The sequence below is a fragment of the Microtus pennsylvanicus genome, chromosome X, assembly GCF_037038515.1.
Source record: "Microtus pennsylvanicus isolate mMicPen1 chromosome X, mMicPen1.hap1, whole genome shotgun sequence".
NCBI lineage: Eukaryota > Metazoa > Chordata > Mammalia > Rodentia > Cricetidae > Microtus > Microtus pennsylvanicus.
In genome coordinates, this window is record NC_134601.1 from 16,375,409 (window position 1) to 16,401,145 (window position 25,737).

Sequence of the window (25,737 nt, forward strand, 5' to 3'; positions counted from 1 at the left end):
AACCCTCCTCCATTGACTCCAGAAGCATCTTTTATGACTCAACTATAAAATCACTGCTTTAGGCATGCAGCTGATACATAAACTGTTCATCCAGAAGTTTAGAGTCTCATTATGAAAAACAGTGGCCGGAGTCATCTGGGTGGGTTAGAACCCTCAGCAATAAAGTCAGGAGGTTGTAGATCTCAGCTACACATTCAAGATCAAAGCACCAAATTTGAGATGAGCTCATAGCTGAGCAACATTGAAAATAGAGGCACCAATAGCAAATCAAATTATTTGATTATGAGATCAAATTATTTCATTTTTCAGTTGTGCTGTACATAGGTTGGATAAATCAAGGGTCAAATCATGTCCTGTGCAACCTGATAGTTGCAGTAAAAGCTTAATATAGCACAAATGTGAGTCCTATCTCCTAACACAGCTTCATAAAGGGAATCTACTATATTCACCAAAAATGAGTCTTCTATTGTCTCTTGATTTCCTGTGTAAAGCTGAATGTATTCCTTTCTCTTATGGAAGAATATGAAGCATTGGGGCCTTTTTTTGTGTTATTCTAATAGATGCTTTTTCATCATTTAAAAACATGTCCCATACTTAGTGAAAGTTTTATCTCACTGTGTTCACCAACATATTCATACCTCATAAAAATGCACAGATGTTTCCAGTCATATTTGACTATTAATATGGGACAAGAAGAGAACCAGTTGTTCTGTACTGTTTATCTTGAGAGCCTTGTGCATTCTGGCAGGGTTTTATTGACTAGCTCAGGCTTGAAGTCTTAAATTTTGATGTGGCTTGCTCTAAAGCTGAACAGGTGTCTTCTCTTCCCAAATCTCCTCCAGATTCTAGTGATTAGAGAAGCTTGCTTTCATAAATAGATTCCAAAATAATCTATCCTTAGTTATTTTTAAATATAAGTTATAGAATCTCCATTTTATAGTATAATATTTGCTCATTAAAGTAAGCTCTAAAAATGTAATGCTTGTAGTTTACAACTCCAACATTGATTAAAGTAGCTTTCTTACTTAGTAATTATGCCATAAAATTAGTCAGTAGTTCAGATAGTAAATTAAAGCAGGCCTCAGATTAAGACTTCTATTAAGATTGTTGGTATTTAAGTATTTATAAAACCAGATGTTTAAAAGTATGCGTATTGGTTTATGCTTTGTTGTATAAAAGGCATATTCCCAAGTCAGATGTAAATAAAAAGGAATGTATAAATGGGGCTGAGGGCAGAGCTCAGTGGTAAAGCACGATTAAGGCCTTGGATTTGCTAGCAGGGATCAAAACAAGTATAATAAAATGATTAAGTTGGACATTACGTGGAAAAAGAGAGTCAAGTTTATATGAAAGTCTTAAAAGTAATGTTCAGATGGGGGTGTGACTTAGTGATAGAATACCAGCTTAGCATATACAGTATCTATCCTAAGTTTGATCTCTGTCACTATAAAATCAAAATTTTACAGAAATTTTCTGATGAAAAATGTCTTAATCTATACTACAAATTCAAATTTAATACATTGTTTGGTTGTAACGATGAACCCTAATGTATATATGATTTTAACACTACACTTTTTGATAAGGAAGGGATGGACCATATAATCTTCTGTCCTCTGGGTGGAAGAGACGTACATACCATATCCCTGATCATCATTGCCCTCCCTGTTTTCTGATGCATGTTAATGCCCTCCCAAGTGTTAACAGGTATTCCTGAAAAAGTACTCCCTGATTGAGGAGGTATGAGGCATGTGTTGTACTCTAGCGCCCTCTTGCTGATCTGGTGTGCATTAACACACTAAAGCCTAGCTCACTTTTTCTAACATAGCATTTCCCTGTTTTTTTTTTTTTAAATAACTATTTACATCTCCTGGGAAATAATGTTCTATGAAATATATCTTTGTAGTTGCTGTGGTTTGGATCACCTTATTCTTGTTCATTTCACACCGTTTTAGACATGCCAAGGAGAAAATGACTGTTTTCCTTGGTAGCAACTCACAGAGTGGCAGTACCTTAGAATAGGCCCCAAGTTTAGGATCCTGTCCTAGCTTTGGAGTTCAGGAACTCCATTTTCTGCTCCCCTATGAGTTATCTGGAATCATACAATGAAGCTTATAAGAAGCTGGCTCCCAAATCACAATGTCAGCCTCATAGTATAAATATAGGCACGAACTGCCCAGCCATCCTTCTTTTAGCAAAACTGTAGCCAATGAACCTAGTAACTCATTAACAGTTTCCTTGGGGAGTGTGAAATTAGCTATTAAATGAATTGTCTTAGCCGGGCGGTGGTGGCGCACGCCTTTAATCCCAGCACTCGGGAGGCAGAGGCAGAGACAGGCGGATCTCTGTGAGTTCGAGGCCAGCCTGGTCTACAAGAGCTAGTTCCAGGACAGGAACCAAAAGCTACGGAGAAACCCTGTCTCGAAAATAAAAAAACAAAAACAAAATGAATTGGCTTTGGGAAATGCGTGGTGAACACACCCTGCCCCACAGTATACATTGCAATACAGGTTGAGTGTTCTTTATTTCAAATGTTTGGGACAAGTGTTTCAGATTTTGGAATTTTTCATATTTTGGAGTATTGAATGAGACCCAAAAATAAACATAAATTTTGTGTCATGTACACCTTGCACACATAGACTGAAGGAAAACTTATACAATACTTTTTAGTATATGTGTTTTGATTGCCACCTTTCACATAAGGTCAGGTGTGGAATTTTCCACTTAGCATTATATTGGCTCTCAAAAGCTTTCATATTTTGGAGCGTTTCCTATTTGGAATATTCACATTACAGATGTTCAACTTGTACTCTCATCTGCCAATGTAATCTCATAGCCTAGAGTGAACAAACAATGGCATTCCCATTCTTTATGCTCCCTGATGTACACTCACACATGCATACACACACACTCACATGTACACACACACTTATATACACATGCACACACATACATGTACATGTTTGCGTGTAGCTGGGCCTCAGTGCCAAAGCCTAGGGCTTTTCTTAGTTGTGCACTATTCTGAGACCATTCTCTGGTCATTTTAATTCTGCCTCAGGGTTTCCCAAACTATTTCGTAGGCTCTGTCATTTCTACTTTGGCTAAGTACCTCACCTCTAGTGTTTTTATTTGTGTTACTTTCATTCTTAGAAGATAACATTTTTTCTGACCTTATTTTCAAATTTGATGGCACCTTACAATACCTATCTGTGTGCTGATTACAGTATCTATCTGTCCCGTCAAGCCATTTCTGTATTAATGCTTTCTAACTGTTAATTGTAAATATGTTGTAACAATTTGCTAGAATATGCAGCATGACGTCCTGTAGTGCTGAGCTTTTAAAATGTTTAAGGGGGAGGGGGCTTACATTTTTGCATGCTTCTGTAGCCTTATCAAGAGATCCCAGAATATCAGCATTCTCCTCGATCTACAGATGGAAAGTTAGATTTATTCCTGTTTGGTTTCTTGCCAGGCTTTACGGGATGGAAATAAACTGGCACAGATGGAAGAAGCTCCACTTTTTCCAGGAGAATCAATTAAGGCCATTGGTAAGTTTAATGTATACCATTTGTTATAGGAATTTATAAAATGAAGTGGTACTTTGAAAGCATAGGTGATGTTTACGTTGGAGATCAGCTAGACTGATTAATTAAGGAACGAGGTTCATTCTTTCTTATTAGCATCATCCTGAGATGGAATAATATAGAGGATCCAGGTTAAGTGGCAGCTGAGTGTTTACCAAAAGAACAGAAGCCTACCTGTTCATCATGAAATGAGAGCTGATTAGTTACTCAGTGTAATTCTGCCTTGCTGCTTTGATGGACTATTTCACCATAAACTAATTGATCAGTAGATGACTACAATAGCATCTTAGTAACATTTGGAGAACTTTGCAAATAATTTTTGTTGACTTCTATGATTATCAAAAATATAATTTTACTGGAAGAAAATAGCATGTACTGCCATTCTGGCACATAAAGTAATGGCATGAGGGTTACCATACTTCCCATGATAAAATGCCATGCATCTCAAGAGATGGTATGTAGGAGGGGCGTCTGTGTATAAGTTTTTCATCCCAGTTTGCTGGGTTGGATAGTCAACTTTGCTGGGCTATTTGCTTCATGGCTCTCTCCCAGCATGGGTGTTCAGTCTCAATATAGTCATCTCATACATATTAGGACCATTTAAATGGTTGGGCCGTCTTACCAGAGCCTCATTCTCTCCTCTTTGTGTCTCTTTTTTACTCTGGAAATGCAGCTTTGGGAGGTGGAGGTTCTCACATAGCCCTGTGCCTCTCCCAGTTATTGGAAATATCTTACAGGTACATGTTAGGAACAGCTGCACATCCTTAAGCTTTGTAAGTGTGCTTTAAATTCCTCTAGTGGCTTGCAAAGGGTAAGTAAATTAACCCCCACTATTAAATAAAATATGTTCCTGGAGGCAAAGTATTAAAGTAGGCCATTGTAAAGTAAAATACTCCCTATTGAGTAGTAGTTTAGAGCAGGGTGAGTTTTGACATAGCATACGCTTGGGAAACCATTGTCACTCTTATGGTAATGAACATATCCAGCCCAGTAGTTTCCTCATGTCACCCCTTTCCATCTCTTCTCCTATCCATTCCTCTATGCCCTCAAACTGTGGTTTATATTTTTGAGTACTTTCCAGAAGTGAAATTGTAGGGGTTTTTCCTTAATTTCTTTCAAATACTTGTTTTGATATTCAACTACATTATGATATCAGTTAACAATCATTCCTTTTTATTGCTGAATACTGCTTCATTTAAGGATGCATTCACGTGTTGGTGGCTATTTGGGTTGTTTCTGCTGTTTTTGTATTATAAATAAAATTATTATGAACATTCTTTAAAAAGCCTTTATACACATATTCTCTTCCTCTTGGATAAATGTCTAAGGGATAGAGTGGGTCATTTAACTTAAGAAATTGGTATTAGTATATATCTAGCAGTGTAGGAGTGTTCTGGTTCTTCCTCTCTTGTCTGAATGCTTTTCTTTCTCTTGTGTAAAACCTTCAGTATGAAATTAAAGAGAAGGCATGAGAATAGATGTTCTTATTCCTTATCTTGGGAAAATGTTCACATTTTCATTAAATATGATGTTGACTGTAGGTGGTTATTGTCCTTTATCATATCAAAGAAATTTTTTCTACTCTTACTTTAGTAACAGTTGTAGTCAGTAACTGAATTTTGTGAAATGCATGTTTTTGGTATCAATTAATAGTATTACTTTTCTTTAACCTGTAATATGGCAGATTACATCAATTCATTCTGAATGCTTGGTCAACACAGTCCCAGGATAAACTCTACTTTCTTTCATGTATTATCTTCCTCTGCATTGTTAGGTTTTGTAGTGATGAGGTCAGCAGGCCTGCTTTTCATGCCTCCTGGCTCCTGCACGGGTAGCTTAGCCCCGGAAATAATTACATGGACACTGTATTCATTTAAACACTGCCTGGCCCATTATTTCTAGCCTCATATTGGCTAACTCTCACATCTTGATTAACCCATTTCTGATGGAGGAGGGTCATCTGTGTATCACTTTCATTGGTTAATAAAGAAACTGCCTTGGCCCTTTGATAGGACAGAAAATTAGGTAGGCGTAGTAAACAGAACTAATTGCTAGGAGAAAGAAAGCATAGTTGTGCAGATGATATAGCTCTCCTCTCCAAGATGAACGCAGGTTAAGATCCTTCCCGGTAAGCCACTACCTCATGGTGCTACACAGATTATTAGGAATGGGTTAATCAAGATGTGAGAATTAGCCAGTAAGAGGCTACAGATAACGGGCCAGGCAGTGTTTAAAAGAATACAATTTGTGTGTTGTTATTTCCGGGGCTAAGCTAGCCGTGTGGGAGCCCGCTGCTCCATTCTACACATTTCCATTAAATCTGTGTAGCACCACGAGGCTGTGGCTTACTGGGATGAGTCTAACCTACATCTGTCTCGGAGAGGAGAGCCATGGCGACTGCCTGACTCTGCTTTCTGCATTCTGTTCGGTCTACTCCATCTGTCTAAATTCTGCCCTTATAAAAAGCCAAGGCAGTTTCTTTATTAACCAATGAAAATAACACATAGACAGATGACCCTCCCACATCAAGGTTTGATAGATTAAAATTGCACTGAGGGATGTTGCACCCATATTTATGACAGATAGTGACCTTAAGTTTTCCTGTAATGGCTTTGTCAGCTTTTGGCATCAGTAATGCTAACTACATAGAGTGAATTGGAAATTATTCTCTCTCAGCTTTTGTTTTTTAAAAAAAAATTATTTCTTGCTTACAATTTTGTAGTTTACTCATGAAACCACCTGGATTCTGACTTTTCTTCATGGAAAGATCATAATTACTTAATTAAATGTCTTCAGTAGCTGTTGGATAATTTATCTAAGCATTTTTTTTCTGAGAAAGTGTTGGTAGTTTACATCCTTTCAAAATTCTCCCATTTAATGGTAGTTGTGAAATCATTGTGAAAATGTTACATACCACACTTTCTTAGTATCTATACAGTTGATGGTGATATGGCCCTTAAACCTGTAATATACATGCTCTCCTTTCTCCCTGAGAAACCTGAATATAAGATTTACTAATTGTGTTGGTAATTCTCAAAGAATTAGGTTTTCGTTTCGTTATTATTTGTTTTCTATTTCATTTATTGCTTCCTATCATCTGCTTCCTTCATGTTCCATTCTCTCTTCTTCCCCTGTTTGCTTAAGTAGACAACTGCTGTCATTGATTTGAGAGCTTTGCTCTCTTCTAGCTTGGTTGTTTGGATATTCGAATTGCTACTTTCTACCACCTTATGAATTATGATTTTGTGTTTTCATTTTCATGACATCTAATGCTTTTGATTTTTTTTGACCCTTGGATTACTTGAGTATGTTGTTTATCCCAGCATTTGGGAGTGGAAGCAGAAGGATTAGGAGTCCAAGTTCATCCAAGGTCAGCTTGTGCTAGATGATACCCTATCTGAAAAACCAACAAAAAACATCACCAACAATAGCAAAATGAATAGTGTTGTTTAATTTCTGTGTATTTATGAATTTATCAAACCCTCTTCTGTTGTTAATTTCTAAGTTCAGTCTATTTGTGTTTAGGAAACATAAGTATTATGTTTTGAATATATCTTAAGAATTGTATTATGGCCCCAATATGATCTTTTGAGTATTCTATACACTGTTGAAAAGAACATGTATTATGCTGTTATTTATTGGAGTGTACTATAGATGCTAATTAGGTTGAATTTGTTGGTATCATTTGATCCTCTGTGTCTTTACTCAGCCTGCAGTTCCCTCCTTTATTGTGGATATCTGTGTCTCATTGCAGATCAATCACTTTTCTCTGTTTTAAAGTTCTAGGTACATACATGTTTATAATTATTATATCCTTCTTATGAATTGACTCTGTGATTAGTAGAAAATTACCTTCTTTTTTCCTGGTAATAACTCTTTGCTCCAAAAAATTCATTGTTTTATATTATTGTAGATATTTTAGCTTTTTCTTAATTCACATTGATACACCTATTTTCAATTTCAAAATATTCATATCTTTTTTTAGCTTTGTAAACTAGCATACAAAATAATGGGTTTAATTTTGGTGTTTTCATATGCATTTATTTTTCTGAGACAGAGTCTTATATAGCTCAAGTCAGCCTCAAACTCACTATGTAAATAAAGCTGGCCTTGAACTCCTGATCCTTCTACCTCAACCTCCTGAGTTCTGGATTACAGAACTCCACAACACCTGTTTTATACAGTAATAGAGATCAAATCCAGGGATATCCAGGTTAGGCAATCATCCTACCAATGTCCCATGCCTTGTTGTTATTGATCCTTTTCCCCATGCTGTTCTACATTCCCCAGTCCCACCCACTCCTGTTGGTTCCTTTCCTACCCACAAAAGGCCCCATTCTGCTTTTATGTCGCATCCATTCTTGCCCTCTTTAGCCTCTCTCAACCACCAATACCTCTTTCCACCCTTTTATATTCCCATCTAGTTTCATGGTCTGTATCCATAGATATGCACATGCACACACTTAAGTACACACACACATTAAAATTTAGGATCTGCATATGATAGAAAGTATGCAGTGTTTGTGTTTCTGAATCTGGTTTATTATTGAACTTTGGATTTGCATTCATTTTCCTGTAAATATGATTTCCATTTTCTTTATGTTAAATACTGTTCCATTGTATGTATGTAACATATTTTCTTTATTCATTCATTTAATGTAAAGTAGGTTTCTTTTGAGCCATGTACAGCTAAAAATCTTGTTTTTGTCCATGATCTGACATTCTGTGCCTTAAATTTGTGATGTTGGTGTCATTAATATATTATAAATATAATTAATTTTAAATTTATCGTATTATTTGTTTTCTTTTGTCTCATTTAGTTCTTGGTGTCTTCTTTGCCTTTTTGGTCATGTTTTGGTTTAATTGAATACTCTTTCTTTTCTTTTTTTTTTCTTTGTTACAGTGCTGAGGACTGAACTGAAAGCCTAAATGCTTGTCAGGCAAGCACCCTGCCACTGAGCTCTGTCCTTGTTAATTTATTGAGTACTTTCTCAGTATGCATTTTATCTCCTCTGTCTGTGTAGTTGCTGCAGTTCTTTCTGTTATTTTATTAGTTGCTTATATGATTTACATTTTACATTTTCAAGTCATTTTACACTTCTGTTTTGGAGACAGTCTCACTATGTAGTCGTGGTTGGCTTACAACTTTCTATTTTGACCAAGTCTGGCCTTGAACAAACAGAAATCCACCTGTATCTGCTTCCCAAATGCTGGTATTGACTGTGTGTGCTATCACTATCACATCTTGCAAAATTTTCTACTTTTATGTGTAGGGTAAGGACTATACAAGTGTATACTCTCATGTGTCCTTCCAGTCTTTGCTATTGTTAGCATCCATTGTACTTGTACATATACTATAAACTCACAGGGTTTTGCTTCTGCTTTTTTTCTCTTTTAAGGATAACATACTAATGATGCTTTGACATTCAACAGATACATTTACTAGTACATTTCCCTGCTAACCTATCTGGCTAGCTTCATGAGTTTCCACCCTTACTGCTCCCTCTGATGCATCCATAGTAACAAACTTCTAACAACTCACCACTCTTCTCCCTCCCTTTTCTTTTTTTTTTCTTTTTTTTTTCTTTTCTTTTTTTTTTCTCCCTCCCTTTTCTTTTCTCCCCCATCTGCTTCTCTGATGAGTGAAGATGCTTCTTAATTGAAGTCCATCACTGTGTGTCCATGTCATTATGTTAGCATTTTTAATGCTATAGTATAATGGTGATTTTCTGTGTCAAATCTCACATGTCCCCAGGTGTCTGTGAACAGGGACTTTGTCTAATTATATTAAACCCAGCTCCCAGCAATAGAAGACATTCAGAACTTATTAAATTACAAAAAAAATGAGAGTTCTTTGACAATTGGCTGAGTCATCCTACTGCTGTGAATTATGTCTGTAGCTATGTATGTTCTGGTCACTCCAACATTGCAGTGGATTGGCACTGTGGGAAAACCATAAAGATGCACAATCTTTATGATAGAGGTTAGCCTTTTAACTGTCACAGGAATTAAACATACTGTGCATATTTGATTGATAAGAAACAGAAAGTTAACTTTGATACAGAAATTTTGTTTTTGAGATAGAGTCTGTTCTGGAACTCACTATGTAGATCAGGATGGCTTAAACTCACAGAGATCCTCCTGCGTCTACAGCTACTGGTTAAGATTAAAGGTGTGCACTACCATGCCTGGCTGATAAGGAATTTTAAGCAAGCCCTCCTAGCAGGTAACCATACTACGGCCTCAGGCACTGAGCTGTACTCTCAGCTCATGAAAGAAGTCTTTCTCTACTTCATTCATAGTGTGCAAGTTTTCTTCAGCTGCAAAGCAGTTTAGCCTTTACTGTTAAGCTTTTACTAGTTTTAGGTTGCAGCAGTTTATAGAATGAGAGCCCAGTGACTTCAGAGGATAATTAATATTTTGAGCATTATCAACTTTTAAGCAGGGAAGATATTAACTACCTGAAAAAAGAACAAAATAAACATACTATAAGTTTTTTAACTTAAAGTCTTATTAAGTAGTAATACAGTTTAACTGTATCAGAAGACTGTTTATGCCATTATGTAATAACTGATATAATTCCTTAAAGTTTTAAATTCCTACAAGACTGGATCATGCATACAAATTTGGAAGCTCATGCTGGAAGTTACTGAAATACAAGACAATAAGAATCATTGCTACTTTGGTTTTCTTCTTTTAGTGAAAGATGTCATGTATATCTGCCCATTTATGGGAGCAGTGAGTGGGACCCTGACAGTGACGGATTTTAAAATGTACTTCAAAAACGTAGAAAGGGTAAGATTTTTAAGCATGCTTTCGTTTTCAAATCTTGTGAACAGTAAAAGAAAGTAAACAATCCCCTTACTTCCCATCACAGGGACACTACATGACAATGAGTTTGAAGAAATTTTGGGTGTCAATCAAAATTGTTAAATTTGTGCTTAGATTTGAAGAAGTGTCACTGTGGTCTGGGTATAGACCTCGTGCGGAATACTATCTCTCAGATGTCAGCTTCTTATCTGGGGCAATGATAACTGCATTTCAAAGTAAACAATCATATGTAATAACTATGGAGCAACTTAAAACATGAAAACTCTGTTTCTGACTTTGATAGATGTTTAATTTTTAAACCTAGGACCCACATTTCATCCTTGATGTTCCCCTTGGAGTGATCAGCAGAGTTGAGAAGATTGGTGCCCAGAGCCATGGGGATAATTCTTGTGGTATAGAGATCGTGTGCAAGGTAGGCTGCAGACACAAGTAAACACTGGCATGGGGCGGTCCATTCGGAACTTTTTCTGACTCATGCCCCTTACGGTCTCTGGAACATAGGAACAATTTGTACTGTTTTCAGAACAATGATTCCTTCAAGTCTTATATCAAAGGATGCAAACCACTATATAACATATCAAAGCAATCCTTTTTGAAAGTTGAAACGTTTCTAATTAACCTGCAACACAAGTGCTGGCATCATTTGTCACATCTCAGAGAAACCAAACAGAAAGCAGAATCCAATACCCCCTTTCATCAGTCTGTTCTAGAACTCTAGCGATTAAAGATTCTTGGCTATGTTGTTGCTTTATGCCTTGAACTATCCTAGGTTTTTTTCTTTTCACTTTCTTCAAAATGTTAGATAGGAATGTGTGGGAAAACTTTAATGATGGCCACTAAAAATAAGACCTCAAATGAGTAGGGTTTATGCCTGATGACTTTATTACTATAACACAGTCTACTAAAAGCTACCGTAATGTACCAGGAGATGTATCCTGCCTGCAGAATTGTCAAGACCACTTCTAAACTTGGAACTGATGTCCATATTGATGTTCAGATTTGTTGCATGCCTATTTGTTCACACACAACAAAGTCAATAAATCTCAATCCTTCCTCTTCTCACTCCTTTCCTGGATAGGGGAGCCCAGGGCTTCTCACATTCTAAGCACATACTTTCTACACTAATCTACATGCCACTAATCTACATGCCACACTTGTTGCATATACTCTTGCAGGGATTAAAATGCTTTTCCTTCCCTCTGAGCATTTCTAAACAGCAAGTGAGTTACCAGGGTGTATGCCCAGCCAGTGTGACTTGAAAAACAGTCATGTCAGGAAGCGATGCTACTTTGGCCCATGTCCTGTGGCTGTTTCACTAAAGTATTTTTATGGCTGGCATGGGCATTGACTGACAGCTGGTTTAAATGCTTCATGGCCTGGAATTACAAAGTCCAGGCTCCCAACTTGTGCCTGAGAACCTCACAAGGTGTGGGGTTTTATTTTTGTTGTTAGTTTTTTGTTTATTTGTTCATTTGTTTGTTTTCACAGTCCGTTTTCACTATGTAGCCTTGGAAGGCCTGGTGCTCACTATGTAGACAGAGACTGGCCTCAAACTCATAGAGTTCTGCCTACCTAAGCTTCCTGAGCGCTTTGGATTAAAGGCATGTACCACCACACATGGCTTATTTTATTATGTTTTATATGTGTAGGTGTTTTGACTGCATGAATATCTGCCTGGTACCTGTGGAGGCCAGAAGAGGATGTCAGATCAGATCCCCTACATATGGAGTCACAGAAGGTTGTGAGCTGCCATGTGGGTGCTGGGAATTGAACATGGATACATCTGGAAGAACATAGTCATATCTCTAGCCTGAGTTTTATTTTTTAAAGTTGATTCATAATTTAAAAGTACAAAAGCTGTATATAGTAAAGCATCAAGTCTTTCTTTCCTAGTCTACCACACTCTGCAAACATACTTACTAATGCCTAATATAACACTGCACAGATATCTTGTGCATGGAAACATTTCTTTAAAAGAAACAATGAGCCACATGGTGGCATATACCTTTAGTATCCGCACTCAGGAGGCAGAGGCAGGCAGATCTCTGTGAATTCATGGCTGGCATGCTCTACATAGCAAGCTCCAGGCCAGCCAAGGTTGCCAGTGAGACCTTGTCAGAAAATAAAAAAGAAAAGAAAAGGACAATGATAGTATATACATGGCTCTGTACCTTTCTTTCCCTGTGGCTATGTAATCTTGGAATTTCTTCATACTAGTGTATATAGAGCTGCAGCTTCTTTTTAGGAGGTCTTTAGCTGCCTTGTATATTATTCAGATACAACCTCTACTGATAGACATTTGGGTTATTGCCATTCATTTGCTGTAAAAAAAAGTATCACAATAACTTTACTTCCCATGATACTATTTCTTTGTTTGTCATTATATTTATTTTCAAATTTCTTTTTATGTTAAAGAAGAATGATACTGTTTGAACATAGATTTTAAAAGGTTGAGAGGCTATGCTTAAAACACTCACATTGGAAGAAATCACACATTAAGAGCTTAGGCTTGATGCACTGGTTCCTGATAACTTGTGGTGGGGCATTTGGCCATCAGGGAGAACACTGGGACAAAGGAAAGCATTCTTAAGTGACCTTAGGAAACAACATTATATTACTACAAGGACATTGCTGAGAGCTATAGTCTCCACATAGTAGTGACTACTTTCAGTGAGTACATAGGGGCAAAAATCTGCAACATTTCTTTTTCATGGATGAAGTAGTAAATTATGTTGTTGGCTCTTTCATCAGCTTAACTTGAACAATACATTCCATGGCATATTTTTGGCCAGAAAGTACACAGAGTGTGGTGGTACTTGTTTTGTGTATAAACATTATTCTTTTTTTAATTCTTTTGACATAATATTTTTATTGATTATTTGGGAATGTTATACAATGTACCCCAATAATACCATTCCTCCCAGTTCCACCCTCCCATTCTTGTTTCCTCTCCTACAAAAAACCCACACCAAATTCGGTTTGTGTTGCACAGCTACTCAATGGAGCATGGTCAAACTCCCAGTGGCCAATCCCTTGAAGAAAACTTAGTCTTCCCCACCCCACCCCTGCCAGAAGCCATCAACTGTGAAGAGCTACACTTCAGCATTATTCTTAATTATTCTGTTGACACCCCCACATAATACATATATACATACACATTAACATCCTCTTTATTCCAGGTTCCTTAATTTTTCAAATCTCATTGGAAGTATTTTTGTTAACTTGTCTTCTGTGAGTTGGAGAACTATATAGTACAAAATGAGGGTAAATAAACATTTTTATGTATATATGACAGGGTATGTTGCTAACAGGTGCTCATTGTTTACTAGGATATGAGAAACCTGAGACTTGCATATAAGCAGGAGGAACAACGAAAACTTGGGATATTTGAAAACCTCAACAAGCATGCTTTTCCTCTTTCTAATGGGCAGGCAAGTACAACAAAGTAAACCTTTCCTGCATGCATTCCTTTAGAAGTTGCCTTTATCTCTTTTCTGTGTTACAACTAAATTCAAATATTTGGATTCGTTCTCTTCTGTGTAATAATTAAGAAAAGCTTCCAATTTGTTACTTTAAAATTTGCAGAGTAAAATAGGAGTTCTAACACAAATGCTCACATGTATTTTATGGGTTTTATATACAGGTGCTATTTGCATTCAACTATAAAGAAAAGTTTCCAGTTAATGGCTGGAAAGTTTATGATCCAGTATCTGAATATAAGAGACAGGTAGAGTATGCCACGTTGGTTCTCGATTCCCTCGTGCCCTCTCCTCCTATGACATATCTTTGACTTCGTTGGTGTTTAGCCATCATTTTCCAGAGGGATTAGTAGAATGTGTGGACAAGGGTTTGAAACTCAGAATTTTAAGAACCCATCCTTCCTTCCTTCTTCCTTCCTCACTCTTCTTCCTCCTTCCTTTCATCTTGCCTGCCTGCCTTGCTGCTGTTTTCCTGCATGTCTTTTCTACCTTGCTATCTGTCTTCTTACTTGCTATCTTTCCTTTTTCCTTTCCCACGCTCCCTTCCAGGATTTTGCACATAGTAGGCAAGTGCTCTATTACAAAGCTATCTGCTTCTAGATGTTTTTATTATATATCTCATAAAGAACTGATGAATAAGGATCCAAACTGCTATTAAATTTTATTGGAGGCATTATTAGTTAAATAACATTGAAAAAGTTACAAATGAATTTTCATTTAAAATAGGAAAGAGATGTGATTCATACTTTGTTTGTTTGTTTGCAAAGTAGAGGTGAGTATTTCCCCTTCTTCCTTCTCTAATACCCTACAGGGCTTGCCAAATGAAAGTTGGAAAATATCCAAAATAAACAGTAATTATGAATTCTGCGATACCTACCCTGCCATCATTGTTGTGCCAACTAGTGTAAAAGATGATGACCTTTCAAAAGTGGCAGCCTTTCGAGCAAAAGGCAGAGTCCCTGTAAGTAATAGGCATTGCTATTTAGATAAAAAGACACTGCATTGTATCTAATAACAAAATGGAAAGTAAAAACTTAGCTTGTAAACCCGACTGTATCTTTGATTCTTAAGAAATAACTCATTACATAAACACGCATTTGCTGTCTCACTCTTGATATGTCCTATTTCTAAATGCAAAGGTACCTTAAATTTTGCACTCCAGATATAGCCAAGAATAATAGAAGAGTAGCAAGAATGACCATGCAGTTGCACTACAGTTTACCTCTTGGTTCCACCATTCACTCTGGTGAAAATCCATTCTTTCTTTCTGCTGTGTGCATTGATGTAGCTGCATGGTACTAAAACAATCATGCCTAGAGTTTACATCAGAGTAATCTTGTGTCACTTGACCACTGCAGGAAAATGAGAGATCTGGTGGCAGAGTTATAGATTTGTTTTTAATATGAGACCTCACGCTGCTATTTATGTTATTATAGAGATACAGAGGGTTTTTTAATATTAGAAAAAATATGAAACTAGCCAGTCAAATAGAAATGGGACTAGATTTTAGTAATAGTTCGACTTAACTTTTATTTTACTTAAAATGATAGAATTTCAAAGGCAGAAAGGGTTTTTTTTATAGAGTATCTAGTTAATATAGTTGGTCTTTTGTGTGACCAACACATTTTAAGTATTTTGGCCACTACAATGTTATGACTAGCTTACCTACTCAGAGCTATGAGAAAACTCTTTGGGAGAGATTATACTTTTCTTACCAATTAATTATATTAATTTATGATTGATCTCTATCAGCAGATATGTTTTATTTGTTGCTTTAAAAACATTAGGTTTTATCATGGATTCACCCAGAAAGTCAGGCAACGATTACACGTTGCAGCCAGCCACTGGTGGGTCCCAATGATAAACGCTGCAAAGAAGATGAAAAATACCTACAGACAATAATGGATGCTAACGCACAGTCACATAAACTCATCATCTTTGATGCCCGACAAAACAGCGTTGCTGATACCAACAAGGTACATGTTCAGTAGCCTTGTAGAAAATTTGTTTTTTTTTATGTACTTTCTGTAAGTCTTCATGGTTTTGGAACAGGCCATTGAATTTCTTATTATGTGAACTTTGAGTCTTTTAATGTAGACTGTGATTGTCACTCCTTCTTTAATACTCTGTGGACTGTATCCAGTATCCTACATTGGCTGAAATCTTATTGTTTTCATTACTTCTCCACAGTTTTATCTGATAACTCAATTAAAGCCTTGAAAGAGAACTGCATAAATCAGTATGTATTTTAGTAAAACAACCACATGCCCCTTGGAAGCCCCTCTAATAAATTTATTGATTATTTAACCAATTCCTATCTCTTCATATTTTATATATTATTTTATACATTTATGCATATACATATTTATTTAGAATAGACTCAGCTACATGAAACTTCAAATATATAAAATTTCCATAAGTGACATAAAGCGGTACTCACATGTGTGAGATGTGCAAGCATGTGGTTCCTTTTTGTTCTACATGAGCTAAAGGGGCTTGAGTCATTTATGTGCATGAAAATTTGAAGATCAAGCTCCTGGTACCTATTATCCACATAGAGAAATGTTTTGATTTGAGTCATTTCTCTTCCCCATGGATAGTTTTCCAATAGTCTACCAGAAGACATGCCTTCAGTAGTCAGAAGATTTTACTTTCTCCTCAAGTAAAATTTCAAAATATTAGAAAACTGACAGTCCATCACCATCTCATTCATATTTGTTTTGTTTTGTTTTGTTTGTTTTGTTTTTTGAGACAGGGTTTCTCTGTAGCTTTGGAGCCTGTTCTGGAACTAGCTCTTGTAGACCAGGCTGGTCTCAAACTCACAGAGATTTGCCTGCCTCTGCCTCCTGAGTTCTGGGATTAAAGGCGTGCACCACCATCGCCTGGCTCATCCATACTTGTAATGTGACACTTGTGTAACACATCTAATGAGCACCCAGTAGGGGCAATGTGCTGGGGAAAATAACAAAGGCAGACAGTTTGAGGTGCTATAAATAGGACAAGTAAGCTTTGTTTGCTTGAGAGGGGAAAGTGAAACACCTTCTATAAACTTAGCTAGGACTTTACAATGTAGATGGCACTTGAGCTGGCTTTATATAGTCAGAAAGTTGTGCAGAACATCATAAACAGTTTGAATACCTGTTCAACAATGCTATGGGACATGGTTTTATGATGGCTAGCGGCACCATTATCATCCGACTTGTGTGCTTGTGTTTCCAGCTTTCTTTTGTCTGCTTCTTCCTTATCTTTCACTAATATGTATTCTATCATTAATTAACTACAGCTGCCAAAAGGTCAACCTTCTACCTCTAGAGTCATTGTCTGTAGATGGAAGTTTCTGTTCCACCTGGTTCCACAGCCATTTAGTCCCAAAGAAACACACAGAGGCTTATTTAATTACAAATTATTTGGCCTAATAGCTCAGGCTTATTATTAACTAGCTCTTTTAACTCAAATTAACCCATAATTCTTATCTGTGTTTAGCCACGTGGCTTGGAATCTTTCCTCAATGAGTCATTCTCATCTTATTTCTTCTGCATCTGGCTGGTGACTGCATCTTTGTCTTTCCTCTTCCCAGAATTCTCCTACTCTGGTTGCCCCGCCTATACTTCCTTCCTGGCTACTGGCCAATCATTGTTTTATTAAACCAATACTAGTGACAAATCTTTATAGGGTACAAGAGCATTATCTTAATAGCAGTTGTCACTGAGGCAGCATTCGAGTTGCTGTCATCATTAATGACCTTAGATGGATCACTCTTGGCTTTCATGGTTTCATAAATGTCTCATCCCAACCCCCATGTTCTTCTCAATATACAATTTGACCTTCTTGCTCTCCTTTATTGGTTTCTCTTCCTTTTCCCAACTTCAAATGGTAAAGTTACTTGAACTTGGTTTGTGATTTCCTATTTTGTTCTATAACAATCTCCCAAGGTCACCTACTTGAGTCAGGACTTTAAACAATGTCTCTGTGCTGAGTTGTATATGGCAGTGTCTCCAGCCCTGAACCCTCCTGAGGTTAAACCAAATCCCCATGTTTGACTTCTCTACTTGGCTGTCTCTGGAGTCATAAAACCTTAAGAGTAGATGCAATGCGCTTAAGAGAGTTTGGCAGAATGAGACCTTTGGCTTGTACTTGGATACTCCTGGGGTTTGCTCCACAGATGAAAGATACCAGTTCTTGTGTCAACACTTGTGGGAGGGTTAGAAATAAGAGAAAACGGTACCTGTGAATACCTCTGCATGGTGGTGGGTATGCCCCTAATACTCCATACATGAAGCTACTACTGAGTTGACCACTCCTATGGTCATGGTTGCCACCCAGGATTCTGACTTGAAGACTAAGTTATGGTGTTGGTTAATAAGATAGGAGAAGAATGGGGCTGAGGCTACCTTGTTACAAGTCCAAAATCTCATAAAGTTGTTGCCCTTCTAAAGGTTCGAAGAGAGAGTCTACTTCTTCCCTCCTTCAGTGTCTCGTGGCCAAATAAGCACTCCTGAGCTGTAAATATACCCTGCAATCTACCTTATCTTCACTTGGCCTTCTCCTACTTTGTGTGCTTCTTTGTTTCTTCCTCCTCCTTCTTCTAAGGATATTGTAGTGACCTTCAGGGCCCACTTGGCAGAATCCAGGATTATCCTGGCAGCTTATGGTCTTTAATCACATTTTCAAGGACCTGTTTTGTTTTTCAAATAAGGTTGCATTCACAGTTGGAAGAAGTTTATTGTGTCTTCAATGGGAGTCACTTTTCAGCCTTTTGTACAAAGGCATCCTTTATCAGACAGTTGCCTCTCTCTCCCAGGACTGCAGGATTTATTGTCTACCTCCCTGAATCCTGCTTGTTACCACTGTACAATTCCAAGGAATTTCAGAATATAGGAACACTATATAGAGAAGACAGACACACAAAGACAGAAGAATTATCTTCTTTTTAATTATTTTATTACTTTTGAAATAACAAATATTTATAATACTTTTACCTGGTGAAGGTTGTATGTGTTTGTGGTTCGCATGTTTTGAAGTATTGTAGTCACTAAATTAAGGTAACAAACATATGCATAACCTCGCAAACTTTCTTTTAAGGTGAAGAAACTTCAAATCTGCTCTAAGCAGTGTGGACATATACAATATGTTGTCATTGTCAATAGTCACCATGTTATGTAGACTTATCTAAGAATGAAGTTCTGCACATTCCATGCACTTGAGTCCTTTCCTTTCTCTCTCACCACATCTCCTGGGTGGTAATTCTTCCAGTTTCTGAAGCACACCTGTAGTAATAAGGGGAGCGGCAGCGGGGCTGCGTCCCCAAATCCCCAGCCGCCTGGCTCGGCTAGCTTATGCCCCAAATAATTACACGGACACTATATTCTTTTAAACACTGCTCTGGCCCATTTCTAATAATCTATGTAGCGCCCCTAGGTGCGCTTACCGGGAAGATTCTAGCCTAAGTCCATCCTGGGTCGGAGCTGGGGCATGGTGTGCGTCTTCCCTGGAGCAGGTAGCATGGCGTCTCTCCTGCGTCTGCTCCGGAGAGCGGAGCTGTCGAGTCTGACCTCACTTCCTCTTCCTCCTGGCATTCTGTTCTGTCTACTCCTCCCACCTATCTTCTAACCAATGAAATGGGCCGAGGCAGTTCCTTTATTGCTTAGCCAATGAAATCAACAGATTGATATATGACACTCCCACATCACTTCCCCTTTTTCTGTTTAAACAAAAAAAGGAAGGCTTTAACCTTAACATAGCAAAATTACATATAACAGTTATCAAGTAAAAGTTACATCAGAAACATTTATACATATAACAAAATTGACCTTAAATCTCTATCAATGCAAATTATTCATACCTATATCATTTCCCCCTTTAAATGTAAAAGAACATTTATAAACAATATTTGGGAACATGGGCGCAGTTTTTTCTCTCCAAACTGCTTCCTGCTGAATGGGGGCGTCGTTAATTAGGTCTTTCTTGGTATAACCTGTGTGCTAGTTTCATCTCAGTTGGCAGTTGAGCAAAGCAATTTTCTGAAGATGTTCACAGCAACCCTTCAGGAGGACGTGGTCCATCATACCAAATCGGAATAGAAGAAATCCATAGAGTCTCATCCTCTGTGAAAACAAAAGAAGACTCTCTCCAAAGCATCATATCCTTAGACCCAAATTCTGAAATCGTAATACCCTTATATCCATTCTGGTTTAGCTTGGCAGCCCATGTAATGAAATGTCTCTCTGTACTTAGCTCCTTCACAGTCAAAAATTTTAAAGAAAACACAATGTACATAATCCAGACTTTCTGTGAATTTTCCATCTTTACGCGGCTTATTTTTACTCTATCACTTTACTTTATTCTGTCTCTTTAAAGACTACCTTTTTTTTTTTAAACCATTAACTTTATTCTCTATATTCTTTTTCTTCTCTCTCCCAAGCCTACGTACATTCATCCAACAGTGTGACTCATTTAGTGGTCTGAATCTGTCCTATTGTGAATCTGCCATTTTTTACTATCCAGGAGCACTTTTGATTTGCGCCTTTAAATCATTAGGCGCTTAAGAATCTAAGCTGAGACATTCCTAAGTTAACTTTTTGCTTTTTGAGCATACACCTGTAGACCAGGCTGTCTTTGAACTCTCGGAGATCCGCCTCTGCCTCCCAGGCATTGGGATTAAAGGCGTACACTACTACACCTTGAACTCACAGAGATCTGTTTGTCTCTGCCTTCTAAGCACTGGGATTAAAGGCGTGTGCTACCACACCTTGAAGTCACAGAGGTCTATCTCCCTCTGCCTCCCAAGTGTTGGGATTAAAGGTGTGTACACACAACAACTCTCTTCCTTTTTTTTGTTTATTGCTTTAAGAACTTCAACTTTTAGCTTGCATATATTTTTAACACACTTTAAACCATTCAGAAATTTTCTTTGCCTTTGAATCTCTCTTTTTACTGTATCTCTCTCTCTTTTTCTGACCACATGAGGCTTTAATTTACCAAGCAATATCAGTAGGACTAAAGGCGTGGCTTTGACGGCTAGATGTAGCCCATTCCTTAGCTTTTCAGCCTCATGGCTGAGGTACTGGCTGTAGCCATGTTTATAGCATTTCAAGGTCCCTGCCAGCCAGCGAGCTACAACAGACAACACTCAAATCCTCTCTCGGTAGCCGGCCCTCCTGCCTCAGACAGTCAGAGTTTTCCCTGGCAGGATGGCCCAGAAAGCCGGCATTTTTAAGCGGCGCAGCTTTTTTTCTGCTATGGCTGAAAACCGAAAAGCACGCGTTCAGCTTTTCGTCAACACCGTTTAAGTGTTTCGTGGCAGGACCTCTTAATGAGCTGCAGGCTTTGCAGCTAAAGCCGAGTCAGGAAGCCTCTTGGGGCTACCAGGTAGGAGCGGCACTCAGCACTTTAATTCTGAGACTGAGCATGCAGCACAGAAATTCTTTTTATCCAAGTTACATCAAAATCTGACATGCAGAGCACTGTGCAGTCTGAAAACACGTCTCTGTATGGTGGCAGGAATCCGCCATGCTCTTCCGCCTGCCTAAGCCTGATTCTGCCTTCTTCCCAGGAGCAGGCGGGGAGCTCTGAATCATCGTCACGGTCTCAGAGCACTCTCCTTCCGATCCCAAGCGGGAACACAAACATAAAGCCAGAGTTTGCACTGGCGGCACAGCCCCAAGAAGCTGTGCTTTAAGATAACGCAGCTTTTTTTCTGCTGCTGTTGCCGAATCAGGAAATCTCTCTACAGCACGCCACCAACAAACAGCAAAAATCTGTGTTAAACTCTCTCTCCCTTATTTTTAAGCCTTCTCAAGTTTTTTGTGGACTCAGCCACACGTCTGGGCGTCATTTGTAGTAATAAGGGGAGCGGCAGCGGGGCTGCGTCCCCAAATCCCCAGCCGCCTGGCTCGGCTAGCTTATGCCCCAAATAATTACACGGACACTGTATTCTTTTAAACACTGCTCTGGCCCATTTCTAATAATCTATGTAGCGCCCCTAGGTGCGCTTACCGGGAAGATTCTAGCCTAAGTCCATCCTGGGTCGGAGCTGGGGCATGGTGTGCGTCTTCCCTGGAGCAGGTAGCATGGCGTCTCTCCTGCGTCTGCTCCGGAGAGCGGAGCTGTCGAGTCTGACCTCACTTCCTCTTCCTCCTGGCATTCTGTTCTGTCTACTCCTCCCACCTATCTTCTAACCAATGAAATGGGCCGAGGCAGTTCCTTTATTGCTTAGCCAATGAAATCAACAGATTGATATATGACACTCCCACATCACACACCCCAAGGTCAGCACAGAATCTAGCCATATTCACATAGCTAGCCAATTCCCTGTACTTTAGGCTGGCTCTTTCTCAGATCCTGAAACTAAGAACATTAGTGGCTTCCTAAGGTATATATAACCCTTCTTTTTCTCAACAGCACAGCAGTGGCCCCACCTCCACTGCTCAAATTGCAGATAGGTAATGTTTTTCCATATCACTGGCTTCTCTCAAGAACCCTGATAGATACAGGCCTGTCCAACAAATTTTTGTTTTTCAGAACTCTCTAAACCTCACACCCTGCTCCTTCCAAGGTATCAGTGGACTTCCTTTCTCACTGCCTTTTCTTTCTGTATTGAGACCCCCAGGTGACTTATCCCAGTGTTCCGTTATAGAATTTATATACAGTGTTCTTTTATAAGGTTATAAGATTATATCTATAACCGTAGTTTAATTAATGAGACTGTCTTCTGTACATTGTTATAATCAGCTTGTAGACAATAAATTGACTTTATATTTCCCAGGCTCATTCCAATTCTTAGTGTATACATGCAGCCTCTGTGTTGGCGTTCTATATAGCCTTGAGATTCCAGCTCACTGGCTACTGGTCCCCACGGGCTGATTTCTCTGCCTAGCTCACGACTTTTCAAAAAGTAGGTGCCCAATAAAAGCATCACTGCCTTGCAGTCCCTTTCAGTTCTCCTGTGTGCCTTTCTCAAGCTCACATCCTGAGCTTCTCAATGTTTTCGGGGAAAAAGGGGGCTCATAATACATAGATCAGAACCACTCTGGATTCATGTGTGCTCAAGTTTTAGTTGGGCCCTCAGTGCTGCTGCGTGATCCTCTACATTTTTCTGACCAGCTCTCCATTCTCCACAAAAGCCATCTCAACCAATTTATGGCTATTCAAGTGCATACTCTTGCCCAGCTTTCAACATCTGACTGCTTATTCATAGAGGACAAGCTCTATCAGACAGGAATTGTCTCCCCTTCCTGCCTCCTGTTTCAGTAGAAGAGGGGGCTTTCTCCATGGGTCTTAATGTTCCTTCCCTGGCCTCTCCTGCCTGCCCAAGGTCTTTACTCCTTCCTATTTTCCCTGCCCCTTTCCCTCTCCTCTTCCACCCTTTCCACTCTCTTCTTCCCTCTCCTTTGTAATGTCTCCCTTGTCTCCTCTCTTCTTTCTTCTTTGTATTCTCTCCCTTCTGCTCTTCTTCTCTCCCCTTCTCCCTGCTCTTTATTGTTTTCCTTAAATTCTGATCTTTCTCGGGCTTCTGACCTACTCTTCTGTCCTTACATTACACATTGTCCTGGAACACCATGCAGCATGCTTCTGTCTTTCCTTGTCACCATCCATATGACAAATGTTCTACATTGATATTCACAGTTCACATTTCTTCTCATTTCCAGACCTTTTGTATCCCAGCTGAGTTTTTTTCAGAGTCATTGGGTCCTCACTGTACTCAGAAGCAAATAATCTTCCCCATAGAATATGTTCTTTTGCCAATAGACTCTCAGTAAATGATGCCACCATCTCTCAGGCAGCCCGGCAGAGACTCGTAGGTATCACTCCTCATATCTACTCCCACTATTTCAGGTCATCACTGTGTGCTTCCTCTTAAATATCTCAAATCAGATGTCCATCTACGCCCTACTTCCTTCAGCCAAATGATTGCATCTCTGTGCTTAACTACCTGCAGAGTGTCTCACCCTCCTAGGCCCTTCCCAGCATAACCCATTCCTCTACTGTCTGATCCTCTTCGCTCATGTCATCCAGTCCCTACATGCTCTCTGACTTCATCATTCATCATTCTTACCACTGTCTTGGTACTCTCTATGCAAAACCTACCGTCATTTCAGGAAGCCACGTCTTTACCCAGATCTGCGCCCCATTTGTCTTAGATGTCCTTTTCTGTACTCTCTGATTTGTGCCTTTTTTGCTTTTGGCTGTCCAGGTACCTGCCACCTCCTGAACTATCTTAGAGCAGAGGACCCTCAGCCCTGTGCTGCCCTTGATCCTGATCTCCCATGCCTACCACACCAGACTTGAAGAGCCTAAAAGACCAGAGTCTCAGCTTATTCATTATTGCCCAGTACTAAGCTAGGGCAAGACATTTGTATACTGGATAGTTGGTTGCAGACTAAATTAATAGCTAGTCTTTGTGTTACACATAATATACTTCAGTGACTTCCAGTATAGTCACAGTACTGTAAAAGTAGCACTACTATCTGAATCCATCACCCCAAATGGACTCTGTACCCATTCCCCTTTTCCAACCTCTGGCATCAATGAATATGCTTTTCTCTGTATAGATTCCCTTGAATTGGACACTTCATAAAAATAGAATGATACTTCTGGCAGTGGTGGCGCACGCCTTTAATCCCAGAACTCAGGAGGCAGAGGCAGACAGATCTCTGTGAGTTCGAGGTCGGCCTGGTCTACAAGAGCTAGTTCCAGGACAGGCCCCAAAGCTACAGAGAAACTCTGTCTCAAAAACCTCCCCCTCAAACATTGAATCATACATTTAAGTTCTCCTTTCTGTCTGTCTTCTTTTGCTCATTTTAAAAAATTAATCCATTTTGGATTATGGATATTTGCCTTTGTTTAGAGTTGTTACAAGTTGTTATGAATAATGGTCAGTAGAAAAGCTAAGCAAAAAAAAAAAAAACAAAAAAAAATGCCGGGCGGTGGTGGCGCACGCCTTTAATCCCAGCACTTGGGAGGCAGAGGCAGGCGGATCTCTGTGAGTTCGAGACCAGCCTGGTCTACAGAGCTAGTTCCAGGACAGGCTCCAAAGCCACAGAGAAACCCTGTCTCGAGAAACAAAAAAAAAAAAAAAAGCTAAGCAAAGTAGATTTGATTCAGAATTCTTGTTTAAAATAGGGGGGGGGGAGTGCTGTAGGACACTGGTCTGTACCCTGTCATTTGTATTTTTAAATAAACGCTAATTGGCCAGTAGTTAGGCAGGAAGTAGAGGCAGGGCAACAAAAATTCTAGGAAGAGGGAAGTTTCAATATGCCATTGTCACCGAGAGAGAGAGGAAGCCAGACACAGAGCAAGCAAGATGTGACTGCCTTGCCGAAAAAGGTACCAAGCCACGTGGCTAAAACAGACGAGAATTATGGGCTGATATAAGTTATAAGAGTTAATAAGAAGCCTGAACTAATAGGCCAATTGGTTGTAATTTTAAAAAATTAATCCATTTTATACCATTTTACAGCATTCCTCTTTATGAATGAATAATATTCTATTGTATAGAGAGACAACATTCTATTTACTTAACTATCTGTTTATGGACATTTAAATTGTTTGTTATTGTGACACCACTCTTATATTCATGGGTATATAAGCCAAAGAATTGAGAACAGGTATTTAAATAAAATTTACACACAAATGTTCATATTGGCTAGGTGATATGGAAATTCTATCTGTAACTTTTTGAGGAACCATCAAGTTGACTTCTGCAGCAGCTATAGCTTTTTACATTCCCACCAGTTTCTCTGCACTCTCATCTAAATGTGCTTTAATTACTGACCTTTATAAAGTGTAAGCTAGCTACAGACCAGGTTTTTATAAGCTCACTAAGAGTTAATCCTTATCTTCTTTTT

The 25,737-nt window shown here is 38.7% G+C and overlaps 1 protein-coding gene across 6 annotated transcripts in view; it reads left to right on the plus strand.

The window, feature by feature from the left end:
* Mtmr1 (myotubularin related protein 1) overlaps positions 1-25,737 on the plus strand; it is a 70,229-nt gene that overhangs the window by 18,166 nt on the left and 26,326 nt on the right. For all 6 annotated transcript variants that reach the window (XM_075958726.1, XM_075958722.1, XM_075958720.1 and 3 more), the window contains 7 exons: positions 3,470-3,545; positions 10,282-10,376; positions 10,717-10,824; positions 13,742-13,843; positions 14,056-14,139; positions 14,703-14,852; positions 15,679-15,867. In XM_075958726.1, the coding sequence (XP_075814841.1) occupies positions 3,470-3,545; positions 10,282-10,376; positions 10,717-10,824; positions 13,742-13,843; positions 14,056-14,139; positions 14,703-14,852; positions 15,679-15,867 (804 nt within the window). The remainder of the gene's footprint in view (positions 1-3,469; positions 3,546-10,281; positions 10,377-10,716; positions 10,825-13,741; positions 13,844-14,055; positions 14,140-14,702; positions 14,853-15,678; positions 15,868-25,737) is intronic.